This window comes from Bos mutus, chromosome 3, assembly GCF_027580195.1.
Source record: "Bos mutus isolate GX-2022 chromosome 3, NWIPB_WYAK_1.1, whole genome shotgun sequence".
In the NCBI taxonomy this organism is placed as follows: domain Eukaryota; kingdom Metazoa; phylum Chordata; class Mammalia; order Artiodactyla; family Bovidae; genus Bos; species Bos mutus.
The window spans coordinates 47457008-47484201 of NC_091619.1; the positions used below are offsets into that span (position 1 = coordinate 47457008).

Consider the following 27194-nt stretch of genomic DNA (forward strand, 5'->3'; position numbering starts at 1 on the left):
TAAAAACAGACTCAGGGGAGCCCCAAACCAGGACAGAGTCAGCCCCAGCTCCGGAAGAGAGTGGAAGGCTACAGGTCTGGACCCCCACGTGTCTCACTCTAGGATTGCAGAGGGCAATCCCAGCTGACGTTTGCAAGGCTGTCCCATCCCTGGGGTGAGTAACCATCATTTAGTCACTCATTTCACGTTGACTCCCTGCAGTGTACTGAGAACTATTCTAAGCAATGCCAAGAAGAAAGCAAGCAAATAATAGGAACGCCTCAACCCTTCATGGGAGCCAGAACAGTATAATCTATCCCACTGGGAGGAGGAGAGGGAGGGATGCCCCTGGAAGGGAGTGATTGGAGAGAACATTTAATCCCTACTTCCTGGGTTACTCCTAGTTCTGATAGACACATTTATGGCAGTTAAACATGCACTAGGGACACATTTTGTCATTAATAAAGATAATACTCCAAAGTCCAGTATTTCCCCCTGGGTCCTAGTTTATTCAGTTTAATTCAGCAAATGTTTGTTTGCATGCAAGCTAAGTCACTTAAGTCATGTCCAACTCTTTGAGACCCCATGGACTGTAGCCTGCCAGGCTCCTGTGTCCATGGGATCCTTCAGGCAAAAATACTGGAGTGGGTTTCCATGCCCTCCTCCAGGGAATCTGCCCCACCCACAGATCAAACCCACATTGCTTATATCTCCTGCATTGGCAGGTGGGTTCCTTACCACTAGCGCCATCTGGGAAGCCCAACAAACATTTCAGTTCAGTTCAGTTCAGTTCAGTCACTCAGTCGTGTTGGACTCTTTGCGACCCCATGAATTGCAGCACGCCAGGCCTCCCTGTCCATCACCAACTCCCGGAGTTCAACCAAACTCATGTCCATCGAGTAACATTTATGGTGTATCAATTCTGTGCCCAGAACTAGAGATACAGAGACAAACATTTTCTTAAAAAAGCATGGATCCTGCCCTCAGGAGCAAAATCCATGTGGTTTCAACCCAAAAATTGCTGCCAGAGACTTGAGTCCTCTGCAGGTTCTTGCAGAGGGTAGAAAGTGACTTCCCCACCAACACAAAGCAGTGGTGTGGGCAGGGCGATGTGAAGCTGACCTGAGCCGCTTCTACAACCCTCCAGTCACTCCATCTGAGGGCTGGTTCTCAACAAGGGAAAGGTTTTTTGACTTGGCCTCCTAAAAAGAAGTTCAGTGCTCTTTTCAGCAGCACTACAGTAAAATTAGAGACATGGAGAAGATGAGCACGGCCCCTGAGGAAGAATAACATACAAATTCAAATGAAGCATTTCATATTTTTCTAAATAGATGGAGTACAGGGCTTCCCTGGTGGCTTAGAAGGTAGAGAAACTGCCTGCAATGCAGGAGACACAGGTGCAATTCCTGGGTTAGGAAGATCCCTTGGAGAAGGGAATGGCCACCCACTCTAGTATTCTTGCCTGGAGAATCCCATGGACAGAGGAGCTTGGTGGGCTATATAGCCCATGGGGTTGAAAAGAGTTGGACACGTCTGAAGCAACTAACACACAGAGGATTTTTAGGGCAGTGAAATACTCTGCATGATGCCATAATAATGGATGCATGTCACCACATTTGTCCAATCCCATAGAATGTGTACCATCAGGAGAGCACCGCAATGTGACCCATGGACTTTGGGTGATAACAATGTCACTGCAGGTTCATATATGGTAACAAATGTCCACTCTGGTCGGGGATGTTGATCACAGTGGAGGCTGTGCATGTAGGGACCAGCAAGGGGGTTGGGGGGATAGTGGGAAAATCTCTGTACCTTCGATTCAACTTTGCTGTGAACCTAAAATGGCTCTTTTAAAAAATAATCTTAATTTTTTTTATGACTAAAAAATAAACAAAAGAAGTTAAGGCAGCTGAATAAACTCCCTGGAACAGCCAGAAAGAGGTGAGGCAGGCCCCTGAGCCACTCTGCAGGGGCCTGAGGAAGTTCAAACAGTTCTACAGCGTGAGGACCACACAGGCCAGCTCTGCCTCCCCATCTGGCAGGGGGGAGGGGGTGGACACTGGCATATCGTAGTCTAATTTCCCCCTCTTATACTAATGCTTTGCAAAAAAACCTAAATAATTTAGCTTGCTCCAGTATTATCATTTACTTTTTGATTTACTAATAAGTAGGGGGAAAATATATCTGAACAAATTTCTTATATTATAAATCTTTTTCTTCATAAAACAAGTCATGTCCAAACCTGGACATCCTTGGTATAGAATCTCCATCTACTGGAACATCTATTTGCCTTGGAAAATTAAATTTGTAAGCATAATCAAGGCCGTAGATAGCCAGCCAAGTGTGTCTGCTTACTTAGTCACAGGATATTGAGTATCACGTAAATAGCAACTTGAGCAGAGCTTGCAATCTGTGTGTTCCAGAAAGGAGAAGCGGTCCTGGGGTCCTGCTGGGGCCTTCCCCACCCTCTACCCCTAAGCCTGGAGCTGAGCGGGTTCATCTAGGAAGCACCTCTCACTTACTCTAGCCCAGGGCAGACCTTCTCACCCACCTCACCCCTGGCTTCCTGCTGCCTCATTCTGAGTTAATTTGTCTAGAAAAAAAAAGTTAGCCTGCCGGATCTGTTCATAAATAGCATTTTAATCATGACACTAACCTAAAGGTTCGTGTTCCTTTCAACACCTGGAGACATCGGTGAACATTCAGACTTTGTCTAAACAGTGTCACTATCGTCATTGGCTGGAGTGACTAAGTCAAAACATTGCACATTGATCCAAAAACTGTTTGGGGATGAACTTGAGGGTTGGGCGAATTTTTGGTTTGTTTGATTTTTTGGCTTGTTAGTTAAAGCAACCAGAGTTTAACAGATATGGGAGGGTGGGGTCAATTTCAGGGCCTACTCTTCCTCCCTGGAATTAATTAAAAAGTTATATATCAAGGTTAACGCCTCGGCAAGCAGCAAGCAATGAACTTAGCTGTTAATAGAAGCTGAATCCACCCTTGGAGAGAATAGACAATACAAGGGAAAACAACAACAAAAAAGAACAGAAGGGCATCCAAACATTCCCTGCCTACCACTCACCAGGGGATGCAAATAAGGAAACAGCCTCTGGAATTTTATTTAAAGCCCTACACCTTCTTTGTTTGTTTGTTTGAAGGGGCACTTTTCCCTAGTTTTCAAAGTCCGAGTTGTCGTTTTAATACATATTAATTTAAGAAAGCCAAGTGAGATTGAAAAAATAAAATAGCTCCCCACCAAGAACTGATGGACAGAGGAGCCTAGCAAGCTGCAGTCATGGGGTCACAAAGAGTTGAACACAACGGAGCGCGCACGCGCACGCGCGCACACACACACACACACACACACACACACACAGAACTGACCATTCCTCTCTTGAGCACCTTCAGCACTTACTGTTCTAACCAGGTCTAGGACAGCATCTTCTGGGTTACAGCACATACATCTGTCTTCACCTCTCTGGGCCCCCTTGAGGGCAGCAGGGACATCTTGATCTTCCTGGTACTACCCCAGTTACTTGCCCTGAGCTGGCTCATAGTGGGTGCTGAGGGTGGGGTGCTAGCAGGCTGGGTCATGGTGAAGTGTACATGCTCCGGAATCAAAGTACCTGCTTTGAACTCTGGCTCTGACACATCCCAATGTGTGACCTTGAACAAGTTTCCTTAGCCTTGCAGAAGACTGCTGCTGCTGCTAAGTTACTTCAGTCATGTCCGACTCTGTGCGACCCCATAGATGGCAGCCCACCAGGCTCCCCCATCTCTGGGATTCTCCAGGCAAGAACACTGGAGTGGCTTGCCATTTCCTTCTCCAATGCATGAAAGTGAAAAGTGAAAGGGAAGTCGCTCAGTCATGTCTGACTCTTCACAACCCCATGGACTGCAGCCCACCAGGCTCCTCCGTCCATGGGATTTTCCAGGCAAAAGTACTGGAGTGGGGTGCCATCGCCTTCTCCTAAGCAGGGACAATTACAGTACCTGCTTCTCAGGAATTTCATGAGAAGTAAATTAGATAATCCCAGGTCACAGCAAGCACTCAATACATCCTTTGACCAAATCATGATGACCTAGACAGAAAAATGTATCAGTGCTCGTAAAACAATTAGTACCTATCTTTTTTTTTTTTTTTTTTAGTACTTATCTTTGAAGAGTTCGGGGAAAAGGGAAACCTACTCATTTTAACCAGTGCTTACTACAGATGGGAGTGATAGGAGGTGGATATCAGGAAAAAACACACTACTTGTGCAGTATTATCAAGAAGGCTTTAAAGAATTGAGGTCTCAAGAGCTCTTAATTGAAGAGAGCTTGCCCAGGACAGTCTTACAGGCAAGTGAAAGAATCCCTGAAAATCACTCTTTGCCTGGCTGTGAGCTGTCCCTCTCAGGTTCTGTCTTCCTGAAAGCCCTCCGGAGACAGCACATCACTGCTGGACTTGGAAAGGGATGGATACCGAGGAGGTTCAGAGCCTGTTGTGCAGTCATTGGCCTCCCAGCCTTGCCCTAGGACATCGCCCACATGTCCACCTGTCTCCTATGTGTAATGTGCTCCTCAAGTGTACCTGCTTACGTCATTCTGCCTGGGACCTGGGTATTCACTGTCTGCCAACTGCACAGCTGGGTCTTAGTAATACTAGACACTGCTAAGCCTGTGATAACCAGAATCATTGTGTGTGCCAGTGAGGAAATAAAATAAGCAGACCCACAGCAAATGGCTCCTAATATCTCAATTAATTCTAGTGACAAAGAAATGGTGAGTCTGAATTTGGTCTCAAACTCTCATAACCAGTTTATATCTGGGTGTTTTGAACCCAGTCTGTTTAGAAGGTATGTTCACAGAAACTGAACTATAATCCTTAGAAAATAAATATTAATTTTAAAAGTCATTTAGAAATAGTAATACTTTATACAACCAACGTATATCAGCCATGAATATAAGCTCTGGACCACATTCCCAAGTCTCTAAGATAACAAAAAATAGACTGTGAGGTTTGGATCACTGTGCCTTTTGTGCCCATCTTACAGGTGGGAAAAAGTAAAATCCAGAGAAACCAAATGGCTTACATAGCTGCATCCATGTACACACAACACATACATTGCTCCTTCTCACTGGAAGGAGCACGTGCCACTTTTCCATGACCACTTTTGATTTTAAGACTCGGCTAATTCACAAGGCCTCAAAATCCAGTCTGTTTTGCTCTTGGATTAACTGTGCTATTTGAACTAAAGGCTTAACTTGTTCTTAATCATCTTTTGGAAATGCTGACTTAGAGAATTAGTGCCCGGCCCAACAGGCCCCAGGCACAGATGAAGCAAAGACCCAGTACACACACTTTTCCAGCAACAGAGAGTGCTTGGATGGGAGATCTGGGAACCAGATCGTCAGGGCGCCTGTGTTAGAGTCAGCAAACCAGGGTTAGAGATCAAAGCAAAGACAAGGATAATGGAGGTTATCTGGGGAGTCATCAGATACGATACGATCAGAAAAGAGCACTGTGGCCAGAGCCAAGACTTTAGTGATGGCAGCAGCTCTCTTGCGTAACTCAAGAGTGGGTGGACTTCTCTATGAAGGAGAACCACAGAGAGGGTGCCTTTCACACGCCTGCTGTTATGGCTATCCAACACTGATGAAGGACGGGGAAGCCTAGAGTGCTGTAGTCCATGGGGTCACAGAGCTGGACATGACTTAGAGGCTGAACAGCAGCAACAACCACTTTTGAGGCTGTGGAACCATCCATGCCCCACCAGGTTAACAAGCAGCTGGGAATCAGAGTCTATGAGTACTGCCTGGCAGAACTGGAGTAATGTCTCCAGTTATAGCATGACATTTCTACCCTGTGTAGATGGAGGCAAAGTGACTTTCTCATGTACAGGGACAAGGCACTCTTTCCGTGTGGGTATTTGAGTGCAATTGGTAAGAACTTGTGATTTGTGTCTGTACAGACAACTCCAAACTCCTCCATTATCAAAAGAAAATTCTCTCCATCTGACCCCACAGCTCCCTGACATCACACACACTAGCTCATTCAACTCCGGTTGCCCCTGTGGGGTTTTTCTCTTCTGGCTGCCCTTAATGATGATTGGAACCTTATTCCTAAGGGGTAATCACGTTTCTGATGAGAGGAAGAGAACCCAAGGTGATTTTTTCCCCTAGGATCAGCCTGAGTTAGGGGTTCTCAGGCACCATCAACGTTTTTCTAGGCAGCTTTAAAGGTGATGCAGAAGTGACCACATAGGCAGGGCACAAAGCTAATGACTTCAATAAGCAAGGAAGGCCTGGACATCCAGGCACTGGTGTCTCATGACCTGCTCCCAGAGGCAGGCTTGGACAAGCAAGGTTGCTATGAAGCAACCTGGACTGCATTTGGGGAAGTGACACGCCATGGAGGAGTCAGTTCCATAGTGGAGGCAGCCCCTGTACCCCACGGTGGGAATGGAGCTGCAGAAGCCCTCCGGGGCTCTCAAGTAAAGAGGCATCATCAGATAGAGACATGTGGAAATACAGGTGACTCCAACAAGCTCCGTCTTGAGCCTGGGTATTTGCATCACGATGACATGAATTTGTAAATGAGAAAAGGCATGTAGAAGGCAGATAAGTGGAGGTGATATGGATTAAACAAACACATTAGCTCCATTGTGCCATAAGCAAAAAGTAGGTCAGAAGGAGCCTTCTGACCCAAACTCTTAATTTATTCATCATAATCATGACCTATGTTTCTTAATTGGCACCAGAAATGCTGAGGAACATTTAAATTCATGCTGTCAGGGCAAAATAAGCCATTTTAAGGTACAGTCTCTTTTTTTACTGGTCTAGAGAGGAAAAAAATATCTGAATGTGGAAAAACATTAAAGACAAAGTGAGTTGGAGATAAAGCAAAAGAAGCCCTTTATTCTCAAAGAAGACCAGATTTTGGCTTGACTTTCTTTGGGAAATCCGCGCCCCCCCCACCCAACTTTTTTTAAGCCTGGAACCTCAGAGAGGGTCAGCTTTCACAGGTAGAAAATATTGAGGAAAAAAGAAAAAAGGACTTGAATCCAAGAAGTGTTCTCCACAGAGCTTTCATGGGCCATGTGCACATTTCAGTGCTGTCCCTGGTGAGGGCAGCACATATCCTGTAGCTCAACTGCCTGTGTTCAAGTCCCAGCTCTGCCTCTCGTCAGCTGCATAACCATGGACACATTCCTAAACCTCTCTGGGCTTTGAGTTAACTCAAGTTATAAAATTCTACCTACCTCTTACAGGGTTGTTGTGAGGATTAAATAAGCTAATACCTAGAGGATGCTAGAATGATATTTTACAGACATTTTTACTAGTTCCAAATAACAGAAGTAGATGGCTGATAAGGGCCACTGAATATTTCCAAATACTCATTTGCTTCTCCACTGGCACCATGACATTACCTAAGAAGAAATAAAAGGCTAAATATAAAGGGAACAAAGTTAGTTTGCAGATTTCCTGGATTCTCAGAAAGTGACATCATGTCAGAGCTTTGTCTAGTGTGTTGTCCGTTCATCTGGCAAATATTTGATAGGTGCGTCTAAGCGTTGGAGGTCCTGGCCTTCAATGAGGGAGCAAGGCAGATATGTTCCCACCTGCATGATGCTTAGACCAAGGCAGAAGAGAACAGCATCCTCATAACCTCAATACAGGTCAGTGACAGCGCAAGAGGTTAAGTATGGGATTCTGACTGCCGACCAGATGGAAGGCTGTGTCTTGAACAGACCCAGCTCCCCTGGTGCCCAGCATAGGCCAGATACATAGTAGGTGCTCAATAAACATTCAAGGAACTAATGGATATGGCACTTACTGTGCTGTATTGTATGTCTCATGTTGTCCTTTATTTCCTAATCTTCAGAGCAAATCTCCTTCATTTTTGTGACCCCAGCACCTAACATCATGCCTAGCATACAGGGTGGTGGTGGTGGTTTAATCACTAGGTCATGTCTGACTCTTGCGATCCCACGGCCCCTCGCCCATGGGATTTTCTGGGGAAGAATACTGGAGTGGGTAGCCATTTCTTTCTCCAGGGGATCTACCTAGCCCAGGGATCAAGCCAGGTCTCCTGCATTACAGGTGGATTCTTTACCAACTAAGTGTGCCTCTAGGGAAGCCTCCTAACACATAGGGTATGGGGGTGATAAATGTTTGTTGAATTGATGTGAATGACAAATATGCCTAATGCGTCTCTCCCGTCTCTCCCCCTGTTCAACTGTGGAGGCCTTTCTTGCTTTAATCCAGAAGTGAGAGACTTGACAAGATTGGTAGCCAAGTTATTCTCAGGAGTTGGATCTTTTCATACCATTAAAATTACATACCTTACTGGTTTTCTGTTCACTCTCAGCTGCCATGGCCTCTTCTTTCTTACGAAAACTCTCCTCCTTTAGTGTTAGGGTCCCACCTGTCCTCTTGCATTCCACTGGAAACTTTTATATCTCCCCTTGCTCGCAGGTCATCAGCCTCCCCAGCAAAATAGCATGATCACCTCCCAGTCTCAGTCCTAAGCCTAGTGGTAGCCATTGTTGCTGTCAGATCACTAACATTATCAGCCTGCTCCCTCTAGAAGCAGACCCACCCCTTGACCCCAGGAGTGGACGTGCGGCCAGACTTGTACTCCTCTGGCAACAGTGCTTGGTCCAAGGAGCAGACATGTGCCTCAAGCAGGGACAAAGTCCTTCCCGGTCATAATGGCTGGACCCTGGTGTGATGAAGCTGAAAGGATGTCACCCTGGCAGCAACCAGGCCCTACCACATGGAATTCCCCGCAGAAACAAATGGAGACCAACTGACAAGTGGGAGATGGGAGACAGAATAGACAAGAGTGAGAGAGAGACACAGTCTTAGAGACTCTCGTTTCTGCTTCCAAGACTCATAAGCCTGTGGATTCCCCTGTAACATGAGCTAGATGGAGCAGGGTGCTGCTGCTGGCCAAGTGGTTTGCTGTCACCATAGACCCTCCTTCAAGACCTTGTCCACTTTTACAGCTTTGACCAAACTCCTGAGCAAATGGTCCCTAATTTCTATCCCTAACCTCTATCTCTTCACAAGCCTGTACCTCATTTCCAACTCTCCATGCATGGCATTTTTCCTGGATGTCACTGCCCACCTCCCAACTTCAACTTGTGTAAAGCTCTTCATTGCTGAGCCAACAACTCCCAGACTCTATCTTAACCTGTGGTGCCACGTTTCTCTCCCCTAAGACCTTCCTCCTCTCTCTCCTTCATGCCCCCACCCACAATCAGGCACTGAAGTTTCTTCCTTCACACTGATTCCCACAGCTGCCCTTCCTTCCTAGTCCTCAGCCACCACTTGGGTTAGGGGCTTAGCTTCCTGATGTGGCCCCCTGACTCAATTCTTCTGGCACAGGGTGACCAGGGGAGTAAGCGTCCTGAGGTTCTGTCTGCTGAATCAGGTCCAGGCTTCTTAGCAGAACCCACAAAGCTGCCCACGAGCCATTGTCCTAGCTTCCGGCCACACTTTTCACCTACAGGATTTAGAACTGTGAGTTGCTGAAACATTGTAACTTAAAGGGTGATGGTTTAGGAAGGCAATCAGAACTAGCCAAACATTATAAACATGCTCCCAATGTAGAAATAATTTGGCTAATTCAGGAATTACTTCCCAACTTGAAAGCTCTGTTTTGCAAGAGGAATTGATAGAAGAGGATGGAGCATTATTCACTAAAGTCAGCAAGAGATTGGATGCTGCTGCTTCTGCTAAGTCCCTTCAGTCATGTCTGACTCTATGCGACCACATAGACAGCAGCCCACCAGGCTCCTCTGTCCCTGGGACTCTTCAGGCAAGAATACTGGAGTGGGTTGCCATTTCCTTCTCCAGTGCATGCATGCATGCTAAGTCGCTTCAGTTGTGTCCAACTCTGTGCGACCCCTGGACAGCAACCCACCAGGCTCCTCTGTCCACAGGATTCTCTAGGCAAGAATACTGGAGTAGGTTGCCATTTCCTTCTCTAAGAGATTGGATGAGGTATGGACTAAAATTTTGGAGCATCTGTCACCTATACTATTTTCTAAAATGTCTGCAAATGAATTATTTTTAAAAATGAATCTTCCTATGCAAATGATTTTAAACTGGTTATTTCATTATTTAAAAAAATATTTCATCTGAGGTGGTTATTTCAAAATTTTTTTTTGCATTTTTCATCTGAGGAAATCCACATCTAATTATTTTTTACTATTAGACTTACCTTTTTAATAGAATTGCCTTTCTGGATTGCAATTCATTTTCTTCCACATACAAAACTTTGAGAGTTCATCAATACATCCAACCTGATAAAGTATATGTACTTCATTCAAGCCCACAGCTAATTTTCTGAGTTAAAGACACCTGTTTGAACGACTGACTATGATATACCTAAAGCTTATTTTTTTAAAAATTTGCGTGAAAGGAAATTTGTTAATAAATAACATAATTAAGGTTTTTCATATCCAATCCAAAATGCTGACAGAAAACCATACAAAGCCATTATACAGGAGTGATTTTTATATAACAGGAGAAAGATTATTTTTGTTTTATACCCAAAGTCTAGCAGGGAACTCAGCATCAGGTAAGATACTCAAGCATTTATTGACTGACTAGATTTTCTATTCCTCAGGTTAGTGCATCTGTTACTGTAAGGCCAGGCCACTCAGGATGGCAGGTCTCTTGCTCTTGCTACATCCTCTGCTTGATCAGCACTTGCTTGTGTGCATGCTAAGTCACTTCAGTCGTGCCCAACTCTTTGCAACCCCATGGACTGTACAGCCTGCCAGGCTCTTCTGTCCATGGAATTCTCCAGGCAAGAATACTGGAGTGGGTTGCCATGCCCTCCTCCAGGGGAACTTCCTGAGCCAGGGATTGAACCCACCTCTCTCACTATCTTCTACATTGGCAGGTGGGTTCTTTACCACTAGCGCCACCTGAGAAGCCCCCAGCACCTGCCTTACCACAGGACTATCCAGTCCTCCGAATTATAGGGCTTAATTAGTCCCTGGAAACTGATGAGACAACCTGATGTCAATTTCCCCTGTAAATAGTAGCCTCCTCCTCCCACAGGAAATGCTGCCATTTCCTGCTCACTGTTTGCCGAACATGGTGGGGTGTCTCTCCAGGACCCTTCATGTAAGATTCCCCCATCCATTAAACCATTAATGTGTCTGTCACTATCTCCCGGCTTTTTCATCAGTCTGCATCGCCAGGCTGGGCAACTGCAAGGCTTATAGACCCGCAGGGTGCAGCCACACGGTCAGGTATAAGGACTTACAGAAGTGGGGAATTAAGGGATGCTGCCATGAAATGATACTATATAAAAGCCTGTTAAATCATCTGTGTCATATTAAGAAGAACATGTTAAAGGTTTACATTTTAAATGACTTTTTGTTACTAAAACAATATCCACTATTTACATTTATGATTTATCAACATGGTATGTAGAGAATGTATGATGAATATTTACTGTTTCTCAAAATGAAATATGGCAGGTAGTTTGATAAGCCTTAGGCTTATAAAGAGAGTTGTGTGCTGAAAAAATAATCTAGTCCAAGGTTTGAACTGGAAGCTTTTTCTCTAAGATTATACTTTTCAGAATACTGGTGCTATGGGATAATATATTTGGTAAAGTTGCTTATAAGGTAAGCTAATAGATGTATTTTTGAATGACCAGGATAATATATTCCATTGTATGGGCTGTCAACTATTTAATTTCTGTCTAAATGTTAACTGTTGGGCTAGTATATATTTTCACAAAATGCAAAATCATGACTGTCAGTTTTTCCATGACTAACTATTCCCTGCCAGATGTTTTTTAGGTTCTGCTAAGTCACATTTTTTCCCCCAGAACTCTGTGTTCCCACTCTTATTCCCTTTGGTCTTTTTCCTATTTTGCCTTTTACCTGAATTTTGGGCCAAATGGTTTTATTGCTCTTTTCACTATTTCATATGAATATAATAGTTTCACACAAATTACTCTCAATTTCATCTTCTGTCATAAAGTTTAACCTATCCTTTTGCATCCGGTCCCATCACTTCATGGGAAATAGATGGGGAAACAGTGGAAACAGTGTCAGACTTTATTTTTTTGGGCTCCAAAATCACTGCAGATGGTGACTGCAGCCATGAAATTAAAAGACGCTTACTCCTTGAAAGGAAAGTTATGACCAACCTAGATAGCATATTCAAAAGCAGAGACATTACTTTGCCAACAAAGGTTCGTCTAGTCAAGGCTATGGTTTTTCCTGTGGTCATGTATGGATGTGAGAGTTGGACTGTGAAGAAGGCTGAGCGCTGAAGAATTGATGCTTTTGAACTGTGGTGTTGAGAAGACTCTTGAAAGTCCCTTGACTGCCAGGAGATCCAGCCAGTCCATTCTGAAGGAGATCAGCCCTGGGATTTCTTTGGAGGGAATGATGCTGAAGCTGAAACTCCAGTACTTTGGCCACCTCATGCGAAGAATTGACTCATTGGAAAAGACTCTGATGCTGGGAGGGATTGGGGGCAAGAGGAGAAGGGGATGACAGAGGATGAGATGGCTGGATGGCATCACTGACTCGATGGATGTGAGTCTGAGTGAACTCCGGGAGTTGGTGATGGACAGGGAGGCCTGGCGTGCTGCGATTCATGGGGTCTCAAAGAGTCGGACACGACTGAGCGACTGAACTGAACTGATCCTTTTCCAGGAGAGATACATTTTGTGCAATTTATTCAAAGGAATTATTAAGCCTTTCTATGCAAGAAAAGCTATCAGATGACTGAAAATCTTCTGAATCACTCCAGTATCAAATCTTGTAGGAAACTGAAAATGAAAACCAGTTCACAAATTTTGCATTTGCTTTCTGGTCTTCAGCTGGTTCTCCTGATTAGCTTTTCTGGCTGTAGCAAGGACCATTACTCATTAGTTAGATTGCTGGAGCTCACTGTAAAGTGATGCTTTACAACACATGGTTGATTTGTATTTTCTTACCAAGTTGAGTTCATATGGAATATCCATTGCAGGCCAGTAGACAGAAAAATTTCAATGACAAATTTCATCTCTAGAATGCCAGTGAAAATATCTGGCTGAATGAGTGGTTTCAAAAAGTGTTTATTGATTCAAAACATATTAAAAGCCTACCATGTGATTAAAATTGTATGAGAAATGTAAAGAAAAAACCTAGTCCTTATTCCCCCAAGGAATTGTAATGGGAAAGACAGACAACAAACACAAGTTGAAATCAAGTAAAATATTTGATGAAATTAGGTCTGTGAAATCAGTGGGAAGTGCCATAAAAGTACAGAGGAAGCACTGAACATTACCCCAGCCACTCTTAGACTCATTGCCCACATTTCATCACTGGTTATGCAAAGGAAATGCAACCTCTTCTACTTAACTCCACGCATGTGTGTTTGAAGGAGAAACCATCAGAATATTCCTGCTGGAGAACAATGAGGTCCCTAAACTGCAAATATTTTATACGCCAACTGCAGAGCATTATTGGATGCCTATGGATGAATAAAATAAAGTGAGCCTTAGTTTACGACCTAATCTCACTTCCATGCTTTGAGAGAAGGAAGTGTGGTTGTGGAAAGAAAGCTCCTGGGGTCAGAGAGCAGATCTGCATTGTGAGATGACACAAGCAGGTTCATGCAGGCCAGCTGAGCACGGGATCTTCGTCTGTGAATGCATGTCTGTGAGGTCCCCCCCCAAATCTCAAATAAGTGGATTGGTCAGGCCAGCCTGACTATCATTATAGCTTAGGAACTTTTCTAACTTCTGAATTTCCTAGGTGTATCATATAGGAGGAAACTTTGGTAACTGCTGAGCTCCACTTTATTGAAGGGGATAAAAATATTGTTTTAATAATTTGTCTCTGTGCAAAAATTATCAACAGTGAAATTTTAGGAATGTACTTTGTGTAGAGCAGCATTGGAAATCATTTGGCCATAGTCTGATCAACCAGGAAAAAAAACTTTACTATGCAATGTTAATTTACCATAGCCAGTTTTCTTCCTCTTCTTCTTGAAAATGGTAAATTTTTTTAGCATTTTCTGAATCTTAGAAAATGTCATTCTATATTCACTCAAAAACCCATGCTAACACCCAACAAATTCTTCTTCCCTGCCTAGTAACTTTAGTGAATATGCAAAATATATATTCATCTAATTTACCAACCTTTATGGCAACTTTTGTATCACAATATAACATTGAACATAATTTTTCTTATCGAATTGCTGATCTTGACATTGTTTAAAGCCTTTCATGATTTCAGGAGAGTCGGTGGCTCCAAATACAATCCAAATACAACTCCAAATACAATTACAGTGCAGACAGAGCAACAATTCCTTGCATCTTGTATGGCAGTGGTCCCCAGCCTTTTAGGCACCAGGGGATGATTTTGTGGAGGACAATTTTCCGCTGATTGGGGTCGTAGGTGCTTTCAGGATGACTCAAGCACATTGCATTTATTGTGCATTTTATTTCTACTATTATTACATCAGCTCCACCTCAGATCATCAGGCATGAGATCCTGGAGGTGGGGACCACTGTTGTAAGGCATTAGGTTGAAGTGCAACATTTTCTTCCAGCTGTTTTCAAAGAATCACAACCCAGGTGGCCAAAGATCTGTTAGGAAAATGCCTCAGGCCAAAGACTGCAAAAAGGAGACTTGCATGGCTTGGTTTTGCAAATATAAGCTTTGTGGGTTTTAGAGTTGGGAAGAGAGCTCAAAGAGGAAACCAGCAAGTGCAGCTTTCAGTTTCTAGGAAGGAAGGACTCTGCTAAACCTGGACGTGCTATTTCAGTTCAAGGATAGGAGAAAATTAAATTTTGCAAAGTTGTATGTCTTTTAAAGTGAGTTTAATGCTGTGCTTCAAGAGGCTATATGAAAATGTGTATACAGTGTGCACTAAAATGAAGGGCTAATTTCTCTGGCGGGGAGGAAAATGGGAGAGGAGAGAAAACAGACTCTATTCTCCTAAAAACTCTGCAGTCTGTCTCGGAGGCAACTACAGAGTAACAGTAATGATTGATGGCAATAGTTTGACAAGACCCCGTACAGAGCCACTCAGCGGAATAAGAGTTAACCTTCTCCTGCCTTATAACTTTACAGCAAAGCTCAGAAGAGGAAGCCAGAAAAATCAGAAAGCTTGACTGATTACATTAAAATTTTTCATTTAATGGTTTCTTTAATTTGAGCGGAACTAACTCAATCCCACAAATGTCGTCTTCAACGTGAGAACAATCCTTTCGGGAACCACAAGGCGGCATATGTCACGCCGGAATTCTCCCAGAGGCAAACTGCCAGATTTAAGAGAGTCCTTCCTCGTTCACTAACACGAATTGGTCTGCGTTGTGCCTGGACTGACTGACCTTCGGACCGGTCGCAACACTTGCATTGGCAGCACCTCATAGAAGACACCTAGGCTAAGGGCCCCGGGTGGTGGGCAGGCCAGGTATCATTGCCTTGGGTGCGAACAACGAAATTGCCGATGCTGGCAGAAGGCTCTGCTCCTCGTCATGCTGTTACTTGGCTGCAGATTCTAAGCTCGCCCGACGTGGGCAAAGCGCCCCAGAAATGCTCTCTGGGGCCAGAGAGGAGCCCCCGGCCAGTACTTTCTATGAACCTTGGTAGGTGCTGCGCTCCCACCGGCCTGGACATTGCATCGCCAAATGGAAGGGAGGGAATCCCTCTCTTCCTCCCCAAACTCCATCCAACCTCCCTTTATTCCTTCCCCACAGACCTGCCGCCCACTCAGGCAGGACATCTGGATAGGTGATCCCGGGGTCAGGAAGCTGGGGCGTCAGGGGATCTGAGCAGCTGGGACCCTGGTTGCCCTCAGCACCTGGACCGGCCAGCAGCCGAAGGACACTCACGCTCGGCGGCGGGTTGAATCACGGGTGAATCAGTCCTTGCAGGGTCCCGGAGTTTCCTACTCGCAGGAGGCGGGGCGGGGTGTGGACTCGCTGAGGGCCGCCCCCGAGGCGACGAAGGCTGGCCGGGGCGGGGAATCAGGAGAAGAGGCGGGGGCGGACTCAGCGCAGGCGGAGGCGCAAACGTGCGCTCCGCTCTTTAAAGCGCGGCGGGGACGAGCTCCCACACTCTGGGCTCCCCGCATCCCTCCCGGTTCATCCCGCAGTCCCAGGTGCCTCCAGCCCAACCTCCGCAGCATCCTCACCTCTCCAGCCTCCGGGGCTCAGCAGAATTTTTGAGACCTCGCCGTCAGCTCCGGGACATGGCGACCCCCAACGGGCCCCGGGTGCCCTGCCCCCAGGCCGCAGTCGCTCGGGCTCTTCTATTCGGCTTAGTCCTCATCCAGGGGGCCGGAGTCGCCGGTGAGTGGCACCCGCCTCGCAGAGCCCTGGGGCGAGCCACCGGGAGGAGGGAAGACAGGTCTGGCTGACCGCGGGCTCTCCCCGCCCCGAGGTGCGGCTCGCCAGGGACCCGCCGCCCCTTCTGCTCGAGATGCTTGCTCTGGGCATCCATTGTTGCCTAAGTGCCTTTGGGAATCTCGCTTTAGTTTCCCAGGGAGCCGACACCTTGAAAGTGATGGGACAAGGCTCCGCACCTGCAGGGGTCGACAGGCAATGTTTGAATGTTATCCTTCATTGTATGTGAACTTTCCTTAATGAGAAACGGCTCTCGGTCTTCTCTTGATCGTCAGTGTTTTAGATTGGGTTAGTCAGTCCTTCCAAAATGTCGCTTGGATTGGAGCAGGCGCCACATTTTGCATGCCCTGTAAGCCTGTTCTATGTGAGACGCAGGCAGAGACTAACCTGAGAACTGGCAAAGAAGACCTTAACAATAAGGTATCCTAACCGAATACAGCCGACAGTGTACATGCTTATTGTCTGCCTGGGTGTCTGTGGAAGTTTCAGTATAGTGACTGAAATTATTCATGGGGATTAGACAAAAGTGAAAAAAATTAAGATTTTTTTTTTTATTGGATGCAGTCCTAACTCTTCTGACACGTGTGGGCTTTGCCCTTTAACATATTTTACAGAAACCCATCCTAGCCGGCTTTCCCTGCTAAGTTAAACCTGGAATCCTGCCCTACCCCTTCTCCAGTTGGTCCGTGGATACCCTGGGCCACTGAAGGCTCCTGAGCTGTGCTTCGGTCGTTCTCACAGGGCTTTCCCCATGAATAATTTCAAACAAGGACTTAAAGATCTTTGTGTGTTTCCTTAGATCACCAGGTCGTCTTGCCATGAGGAAACTCTGGGTTTAGGAAAATATTGCTGATTTTTTTTTCTTATGATAATTGAGTTAAAGCTTTTGTGGTTAGGAAAATATTAATGTGAGGTTTATGATGATGTTACGGAGTGGGAATGTTTTATACCATCAACATAAAATTGTATGCTGAGAAGTTCATGTAAGCATTAATAACTGTTTCTCTGTTGTTTAAAGGCACTACAGATGTAGTGGTAGCATATAATATAACTTGGAAGTCAACTAATTTCAAGACCATTTTGGAGTGGGAACCCAAACCCATCAATCATGTCTACACTGTTCAGATAAGGTAAGCTAGGTACCAAAAAAAGAAAAATAAGATTTTTGTTGTTTCCACTTTCCTGTGCTGAATACAGATGTCTTTAAAGCTGGTTGATGGATGAAATTATTTAACAGATAACAAAGAATAAGAGGGCATTCATGATAATTTCTTGGAGAAAGAAATGGCAACCCACTCCAGTGTTCTTGCCTGGAGAATCCCATGGACAGAGAAGCCTGGTAGGCTGCAGTCCATAGGGTCGCACAGAGTCGGACATGACTGAAGCGACTTAGCAGCAGTAGCAGCATGGTAATTTGCTGGCCTGAGTCATACTCATCAAGTCTGTAACACTGACAGACCTTAAACTGATAGAATGTTTTGTTTTCGGAGATGATTGGGGAAATTTGTGAGTATAAGCTGTGGAGATGTGAACTTTCTTGAGCAAGCCATGGTGGCACTGATAGATGTGGTCGTGGATCAGTGATACCTCATTTCTCTAAGTACACACAGCCTTTTCCGTGCTGTCTAGACTGCCAGCTGGATCTAACATGTTAGAGAAGAGGTAGGGAGGAGTTCGGATGCATACGTTGCCCTTAAGCAGTGTTTGATTCATTAATCTTTGGATTCGTGATTCAAAATTCCGTTGCATACATGATCTTGGAGGAGGTCAAATCCGTGACTCACTGAGCAGGGAAGGAATACACCATCAAGTTTTTGGTTTTAGCAAGTTTTTTGTTTCTGAAATGTTCTAGGAGGCTTGGTAGAGATCTTATTAAGTAGAGGACAGCAGCTATGGTAACTAAGACTCCTTATAGAAGGTACAGTCATGTCGCTGACTAAAATTAAAGGTTTTTTGCTGTTTTAACTTGTGCCAAGTCTTTTATAGCATTTGAAATGCAGCTCTTAAGTATGGAGTGGGTCTTTTAGGCGGATGTTCTTTTTTTTTTTCCAACATCAACTTCATGACAACTATTGCCAAGCCAACAGGGAAGAAAATTTGTGTGTGCATGCATACATGCTTGTATATATACAAAGAAAGATTGAGAGGAATTTAGAAGTCGAGGTAATAATTACAATTATGGCCAAACTTGTCAAATCAGATTCCACTCGATGAAAGTTACTAATTCCACAAATGCAGGCAGGGCTGAAGTTTACCTTAGTAGACACTTTGTTTCTGGGTAGTGAAAAGAAGATTTTAGGAAGGATGCTTACCTCCTAAATATATTGAATCTTAAGTTTGGTGAACGTGAGAAAACATATTTCTGATTTACCAGAGTTTTAAACATTTAGACTTTGTCAATTCTAAGTTCTCAGACTGCAAAGCTACTGTTATGTAAGCGTGTCAAGTCAAGTCCTCAGCTGCAAGGCTGCTATTATTTTGCGGACATGGCCTCTGTGTGCAAACAACCTAGCGCAGAGCTGCAGCTTGGGGGCGCCCGCAGGCCCTGGGTGGGGCTGGTTCTGGCCCAGCCGGCCTGTCTCTCCTGTGTGCTAGAGGAACTGTGAGTGGTTCCAACACCCTGCCGGAGACCCACACTCTTCCGTTACCAGCCCACGGGTAAATGGGATTCCTAGGTAAAGGGACCATAGTAGTCATGTTATAGAGGAGGAAACCGGCCCTGGAAAGGTAAGGGACTTACCTTGGAGTGCGCACAGCAGGGTCAGGAAGCAAGGCCTACGGAGCAGCGCGCACCCCCACCTTCTCAGTGGGTTGCGTGAGTCTCATGTGAGACTCCAGAGCCGGAAGGAGGAAAGACAGCCTTTCCCACTGGTCCCCTCAGTGCGCCTTTCTCCCTCCCGGTCGTCCTCCCTAGAGAAAGCACCTGGCTCCTCCAGAGCCAGCCGCCCCACCACCAGCTTGTCCCCAGACACAGGGAGCCAGAGCTGTGCCCGGAGCTCCAACTGCATTTTTCCCTTTTGGAAACAGTTTTCAGTCGCCAAGTGTTACTGGCTCAAGCCTTACCACCCAACCATCCCCTGAAATACTGGTTCCAAAAATTCTAAATTGGAACTTCCAGAGCTTGTAGAAAATAACCTGCTCCTTAATTGGTGGGTCTGAATTATGTTGGGATTTTTTAGTTCAGGCGGGACTTTTATTATTTCCAAATCAGGAGATTTTGCAATACCCAGAGGAACCTTGGAGGCGTTTATAGTGTTAATGCTGATAATAGCAGTCAGAGGAACTGACTGCAGAATTGCCCCTTCCCAACCGGTTTGCAGTACTTAAAAGCTCTATAACTTTTGGTAATTATTACCTGTGCTAAATTTTTCCAGAGGTCTGTGGTTCCTCCTGTGAACTGAAGGAACCACAGATGCTATCTCTCAGATGGAATGTAGCCACAGCACCCAGAAGTGTTTCTCCTGTTATCTGAACAACTTGTTTGCCATAGCAGTGGAGAAGAATCATCAGGTTCTTGTTCACTTTTTAAAATAGAAATGATGCAGTTTTAAAAAATGCATTCTGGTCATTCTGGAATTAAGGCTGCATCTCTACTTTTATCACAGAAAAGTAGAGAAATCTAAGAGTATGTAAACATATTTCTGTCTTAATCTTAGTTTGTGAATTTAAGGAACAAGAGTGTGTTTATCCACACCCTCTTAGCCTGGTTATTTAGTTCAGACTTTTAAAAGATTCTTATTTATGGTTCTTATGCCTGGATCTAGACAGTTAAATCCCTATGGCAGCTCGTTTCCTCCCCAGTTCAGCCTCTAAATGTAAACCATCTAATGCTCCACAAATCCTGGCCATGTGCAAGCCCTAAAGCCCCACTGTTTGATGGAGGAGCACAAGGGCGTGGAAGTACCAGGCTCACTTAAGTGCTTTAATGAGATATCCGTGCTGGGGCCAGGGAAGGGAGAGATCAGTTCTGAGCAAGGAGATCTGGAGTTGCCTGTAGACGGTGGGATTGCAGTGTGGCCTGGAATGATGGGCAGGACACTCTGGGGGTTGATGATGGGAAACAGCAGAGCAGCTGTCAACTTGCGTGGGACACTTGTGCGTGCATCAAGTGGCACTGACATTTTAATTGTTTCAGTTCTGTAGAATAGTTTCACTTTTTTCATAGAAGTTCTTTATATCATTTCAGGATAATTTCATTTTCATTTTAGTGCTTTAAATCATTTTCTGTTCTATGATCTTACAAAAGAAAAATCTGTCTTAAGAGACAGACTCAGATCTGTCCCAGTCTCAGACTTTGACAGACACTACCTGTATTGTTACTCTATAATTTTTGATGGCTCATCCTGTGAAAGTGAGGGAGGCAAGTACTGATCGTATAATGAGAGGGACAGACCCAGCTCTCATCTCATAAGCTGTAAGACCTCATACAAGTTACCTAGCAGCTCTGAGCTTCAGTATCCTCATATGTGAGAAAGATCCAGTACTTTCTTGAAAGGATTAATACCAAACGAAGTAACATGTTTAAGGGTCCAGTAGAGCGCCTGGCTTATGGTAGTTTTAATAACTGTTAAGTAACCACACCAATAATGGTCACAATAGAATGTAATAGAATAGAATGTATTATTATATAGACTCTATGACTGCATTGACTATATTCAACATAGAACAGAATGTGATAAACAGAATATAATGATATAATAAGTAGACTAGTAAATAATTGAGTCTTGATGGAAAATTGTCACTTCTCCCACATAGTCATGACAAATCATCTATAGTTTAAGAAAGGTATTTAAAAAAATGATTCAGAGCACAGACCCAGTAGTCAAACTGCTGTCTGGCTCAAAAATCCAGCTGTGTGACTTTGTGCTGGTCATCCAACCTCCCTTTGCCTCAGTGGCCTTATCTGTAAGAACAAAGACAATTACAGAGCGCCCCCCCGCCCTCCCCGCCACCAAAGGTTGCTGAGAGGACCTGAAGTGCTCAGCGTAGCAAAGACCTCCTCAGGATTGCTTGTGGAAGTCAGTGTTGGAACACAGCACCCCAGCCAGAAAACAGTTACCTTGTTGGATGCAAATCACAATGTTCCATTTCTCTTCCTTCCTTTCCTCAGCCCTAGATTAGGAAACTGGAAAAACAAATGCTTTTACACAACAAACACGGAGTGTGATGTCACTGATGAGATTGTGAAAAATGTGAGAGAGACATATTTGGCGAGAGTCCTTTCCTACCCCGCAGACACCAGCAGTTCCACAGTGGAGCCTCCGTTTACCAACTCCCCGGAGTTCACACCCTACCTAGAGAGTAAGTAGCTCGATTTGTAGTAACTGTTCATTCTTGTTTTCATAAACTTCTAAATATTCTGTGAGCTTGTGACCCTTAGGAATGATTACATTAAAAAAAAGTTTATCCATAAACACATCTTGTTTTCTCAGAAAGTAGTACGTGCCACAGCCCTCTTCGCTCATTCTGGATGTGGTAGGAGGCTCATGGGACGTGAACTTTGGAGTTGATAAAAATGTCATCAAGTAGCTTTCTCTACCAGTCTGTCCCCAGACCCTACCAGTAACTGGCTGGATAGGGGGCAGAGAGTAGGAAATTCACAAAGGCTGGCAGTTCCAGTATTTCCCCATATATATTGGTGACCAAAAAGTTCCATAAGATCTTATGGAAAAGCCCAAATGAAATTTTTGACTGACCCAATATTTAGGAGATTTTATACATCTTCTGAATTTATGTCCCATCATCAGACCAGAAGTCCCAATTAGGGTTTTTCACAGAAGGTTACAAATCCACGGGGCAAGTTCGGTTTCCCTCCCATCCCATCATTGGGCTGCTGACCTTTTTCCTTGCTTGACCAGGATTTGAGTCCTGTGATGTGCTGGCACTTGCCAGGCCAGCTCCCATCCTGCTTCCTTCATGCTGGTCTTGAAAACACAGAATGCTTTTCTCCCTAGCCTTTGCTAAGGGAGTACAAAGGATTCCTGCCAAGTAGGAGATGCAGAATTTTCATCATGGCTATGGTTCTGAACTAAGTATTTTAAATAAACAAACATGTAGCACATTGAGAAGAGTGACATCAGCGGCTCTAGTAGAAGATTTAGAATGAAAGTGTTGTGTTGTAAAAAAAAAAAAAAAAAAGAAAGTGTTGTGTTATTGGTGTTTTTATGTTTACCCTGCTGATACCCCACGGGGAGCTTCTCCAGGCAGGGGTGGAGAGAAGGGGGCAGAGAAACAGGCAGCCCCCTTTCCCCTTAGTGTGTACTCTGAGGGTAGAAACAGGGGGCAGCCTCACCCAGGTGAATCGGACGACCTACCCTGAGCCATCTGCCAGAGCCTGTCTTCAAACTCCTTAGTGCTTTTAGTCGGGTGCCTCTCCCAGTTCTGAGCTTAGACCCCACCCATGACCACCTATAGTAACTACAGGTTCATTGATACTTATTCTCCCTCCATGGGCAGCATCCTCATGATTTCTTTTTATAGTTCTTGAGGATTTTTAAAAATAATTTTTATTTATTTTTATTTTTGGCTGTGCTGGGTCTTCTTGCTGCATGGGCTCCTCTCTAGTTGTGATGCACAGGCTTCTCATTTCGATGGCTTCTCTTGTGGAGCATGGGCTCTAGGGCACATGGCCTCAGTAACTGTGGTTTCTGGGCTCTAGAGCACGTAGTTGCTGCGCAAGGGCTTAGTTGCTCTGAGGCATGTGGGATCTTCCCAGATCAGGGATCAAGTCCCTGTCCCCTGCATTGGCTGGCAGATTCTTTAACACTGAGCCAACAGGGAAGCCCTGTTCTTGAGCTTTTTGTAAGCTACTTCAAATCCTTTTTTGGTGCAAGAGAGAAAATAGTTTATATTTCTGTGTGCTCATACACACACATCCTTGCCTATAATTCCTATTGAATTATGAGGATTCATTTCACTATTATTCAACCAAAGCACATGAGCTAATTGAGCCATCAAAGAGACCTGGTGGTTAAAAGTGATTTTTCGAGATACCAAGAACGTTTCATGGGCTTTCCCACAGCCTCTATTGTATCTAAAATATGGAATCTTTTGCAGCTGTTTGGTTAACCACATGTGGCTGTTGAGCATTTGAAATGTCAGCTAATGCCATATGTGTAAAATATACACTGGATTTTGAGAAAGATCTCAAAGTTTTCATATTGATTAAATGTTAAAGTTACAATATTTTAGCCATATTTGGTTAAATGAAATAGATTAACTTCACTCGTTCCTTTTTACTTTTTCTAACGTGACCACAAGGAGATTTAAAGTGACATCTGTGGCTCCCAGTGCATTTCCACTAGACAGCTCTGCTGTAGAATGTCTCGTGATTCAGCTCCGGTGCCAGGGAGCTGGTTCTTTGAGGTATTTCGTGAGGGATGACTAGGTGGTTATTAACCATGATAACTCAATGGGGTTCTACTTCGTATAGAACTCTTTGGTCCCAACGAAGCTCATTTTCTGTGTTACAGCAAACCTTGGACAGCCAACAATTCAGAGTTTCGAACAAGTTGGGACAAAACTGAATGTGACGGTACAAGATGCACGTACGTTAGTCAGAGCGAACAGCGCATTCCTAAGCCTCCGGGATGTTTTTGGCAAGGACTTGAATTACACACTTTATTACTGGAAAGCTTCCAGTACAGGAAAGGTGAGCATTCTTTTGTTTTTATGACTTGTTTTAAATTGCAGATCCTTGATTTCACTTCTTCTCCACGTCAAACATCAAAGCAAGTGGTTGACAGGGCAGTGTTGTGGAGTGGGAAGCAGACTGCTGTCTTGGTTCACAAGCAAGTCACAAGCAGACTGCTGTGACTTCCAGCTGCTTTGCACTGGTCCGCCTCCCAGATTCCCAGCCAAGGGGCAGGACCAGTCATCTCTAAGGTTCCTACCAGCTCCCACATTTCTTCTTCTATTGAGGATCCCAGAAACAGAATTTGTTTTTCATTCAACAATTAGTACTTCTTTCCTTTTTTCCTTTCTTGCAGATATCTTCTAAAGGGGCTAAATATTGGGTTGACTATATCGAAAGTGGATGTCTTCATCCTTGGGGAAAAAAATCCTTAGCAGTTATCAGGGAGAGCTTGATGAACCAGCTGACTTCCAATCTTTATGTCAGATGTGTCCGCATAGGCTGGGCTTCCCTGGTGGCTCAGACCATAAAGAATCTGCCTGCAATGCAGGAGACCCAGGTTCTATCCCTGAGCTGGAAAGATCCCCTGGAAAAGGGAATGGCTGCCCACTCCAGTATTCTTGACTGGAGAATTCCATGGACTGAGGAGCCTGGCGAGCTATAGTCCATGGGGTCGCAAAGACTCAGACACAACTGAGCAACTAACACTTTGATTTTACTACCACAGTGACTTAGTAAAGGCAACAGAATTCACTCTGAGCCTGGATGAATAAAGAACTCTTATCTTTTAACAGAAAAAGGCCACGACAAACACTAATGGGTTTCTGATTGATGTGGATAAAGGCGAAAACTATTGTTTCCATGTTCAAGCAGTGATTCTATCACGAAGGGTGAACCAGAAGAGTCCAGAAAGTCCCATCAAGTGCACTAGCCACGAGAAAGTTCTGTCCACAGGTGAGGCTCTGCCCATGATCTGGGAGGCAGGGCTGCCTTCCACGGGACTAGCTCCATCCTCAGGACTAGATGTACTATCTTCAGGGGAAAACTGCCTCGGTTTTTTGTGGTTTGCGGGGGGTACTCATGATTTTAGACATTTAGTTTCTGTGTCGTTCCCTTGTATTAACAGGTGTTTTTTAGTTTTTTTTTAGCACCTAGCATGCGCTAAGCTCTCTGCTGAGCAAGCCCTGGGCCCACGGTAGACGTTTAGGATTTAGTATCAAATCACAGATTTCTCTGGGCGTTTTTTCATACTTCTGGTTTGTGGGGAGCTTCACCAGCTCACCTGGTGAACCAGATGCAACAACACCCCATAGACGTTTGTGAGCACCTAGCATGGGCTGCTGTTACCCCAGGGTCATAACCCATGAAGCAAAGGGATTGGGGCTAGCAGATATACCATGTGTACATGTGTGTGCCTCACTGGCACACATGTGTGCACACATGTGCCACACCAGAGCACAGACGCCAGGTAAGCAGTGGATCTTATCTGGAAGTGCCATGGAGGCTCAGACATGTGCACGAGGCTGAGAACCCAGGAATCTGCCTCCAGGCTTGATTGGGATGGTGCTCTGAGTACTTTAAGGGAACAAAAGAGTGAGAGGATAGTAATAATGACCTAGTGCCTTGCTGAGAGGCAGTTTAAATATTTTAAAGTCACTTTAAAAATTCTTTCCTGTTAACTGACATTGACAGTTACATGTAGTTACATCTACAAGTATCTTTCTAGACTGTGAGCATTATCCAGTTTGTTAAATGCTTTTTCATTGTTGTCAATTGCCTGCAAACATCTAGGGTTTGAGAGATTCTTTCCTAATAGAAATGTGTGGTGGAGAAAAGAGATTTCGAGTTACACAAAAGCTGGATGGTGTAATTTGGGGTTCTGCTCACTGAAAAATGAGATTCAGGCTCTCTCTCTGAGTTGACCTGGTACCTTTTATTTTTCAGAACTTTTCTTCATCATTGGCACAGTGATGCTGGTGATCATCATCTTCATCGTCGTCCTGTCTGTGTCTCTGCACAAGTGCAGGAAGGTGAGAGCAGAGCGAAGTGGGAAGGAGAACACGCCGCTCAACGCTGCATAAAAGATCCTGCTCTTGGAGCTTTCTGCCAACGCTGCAGAGCTCGTGCTGCACTGTGACCAAGAGCTCTTAGGGCGGTAGCACACATGGAAACACAAGTGACTGTTCTGGAGCATACAGAGCCTGGGGCTCGAAGAAAGTTCTTATCTGACCTCTTCTTGCGATTAGCATCTTGGTTTCAACATCAGCATTAAGACACTTTGGAATGTAATGAGCGGTACAACCAACTCCAAGTTTTTAAAATTGCTATTTTAACACTAAGGCACCTTTTGCACGTATCCTGCTTTCAGACTGTATATTTTCTACGTTCAAGTTGAAGCCAGATTATCTAAGGAAAAACAAATGAACAAATGCCTTAAAAATTCCTGCATGGACTTTTGGAGAACTTTTGAGAGGCTGACATCAAACCATGTGGGAAAGTAAGGTGGAAATCGGGTGGACTTTCTAACGTATGTCTGTCTTTTTGTAATATGGTGTTTAAGGTCTTTTTTTTCCTTTTTGAGTGCTTTTGGTGGTTTGAACAATTAGCAAATGTTTATATGAATGTGTTAAAAGCAGAAGACTTGTATTTGGGGCACATTCTTAATATGCATTACAGTTTAGCACTTTAACTGACAAGCGCTGTTGATGAAACACTTGACAGCTAACTATGTTTTTATAAGACTACTCTACCAACAAATCATATCGAGTTTAAGGTTTAAGGTACTTCAGACTTTATGGTCCACATTGTATGTATTTATATAATTTGAAAAAAGGTTTTATATATGGGGATTTTCTATTTATAGAGGTAATATTGTTGTTTGTATATTTTGAGATAATTTATTTAATATACTTTTATATAAATAAAGGTGACTGGGAAATATGACTATTACATGTTCCAGTTATTATTTATGGTTTGGCCTTTGTATTGTTTGATTCTACTGCAGTACCAAGTGACCCTGAAATTTTTAGTGGCTTATGACAATGCTATCTTTATGTTACACTTATGGTTTGGTGGCTGTGGATTGACTGCAGCTCTTCTTAATGTCTTCTCATTCATTCCAGGACCCAAATTAAAGGTGAAACCCCTTTTAGGATCAGGACAGTGAAATGAATGTGGCTCAGTCGTGTCCGACTCTTTGCAACCCCATGGACTATG

The 27194-nt window shown here is 44.3% G+C and overlaps 1 protein-coding gene, 1 long non-coding RNA gene and 1 other non-coding gene across 4 annotated transcripts in view; 2 read left to right on the forward strand and 1 right to left on the reverse strand.

Annotated features, from left to right (window-relative positions):
* Positions 1-15951, reverse strand: part of LOC138987229 (uncharacterized) — a 50616-nt gene extending 34665 nt beyond the window's left edge. Inside the window, exon 1 of one of the 2 annotated variants that reach the window (XR_011463669.1) lies at positions 15833-15951. This is a non-coding gene — a long non-coding RNA (uncharacterized lncRNA). Of the gene's footprint in view, positions 1-15699 lie in introns of both variants that reach the window. The other variant, XR_011463668.1, reaches the window with a different exon arrangement.
* Positions 1198-1302, forward strand: LOC138987316 (U6 spliceosomal RNA). The gene has a single exon (XR_011463806.1). It is a non-coding gene; the product is annotated as a U6 spliceosomal RNA (small nuclear RNA).
* Positions 15952-16052: 101 nt separating the features above from the next.
* Positions 16053-26927, forward strand: F3 (coagulation factor III, tissue factor). Its single transcript, XM_005908709.3, has 6 exons — positions 16053-16291; positions 17364-17475; positions 21456-21646; positions 23818-23996; positions 24773-24932; positions 25923-26927. The coding sequence occupies exons 1-6, from the start codon at positions 16192-16194 to the stop codon at positions 26057-26059; spliced, it is 879 nt and encodes a 292-aa protein (XP_005908771.1). The 5' UTR covers positions 16053-16191; the 3' UTR covers positions 26060-26927.
* The last annotated feature ends 267 nt before the right edge of the window (positions 26928-27194 follow it).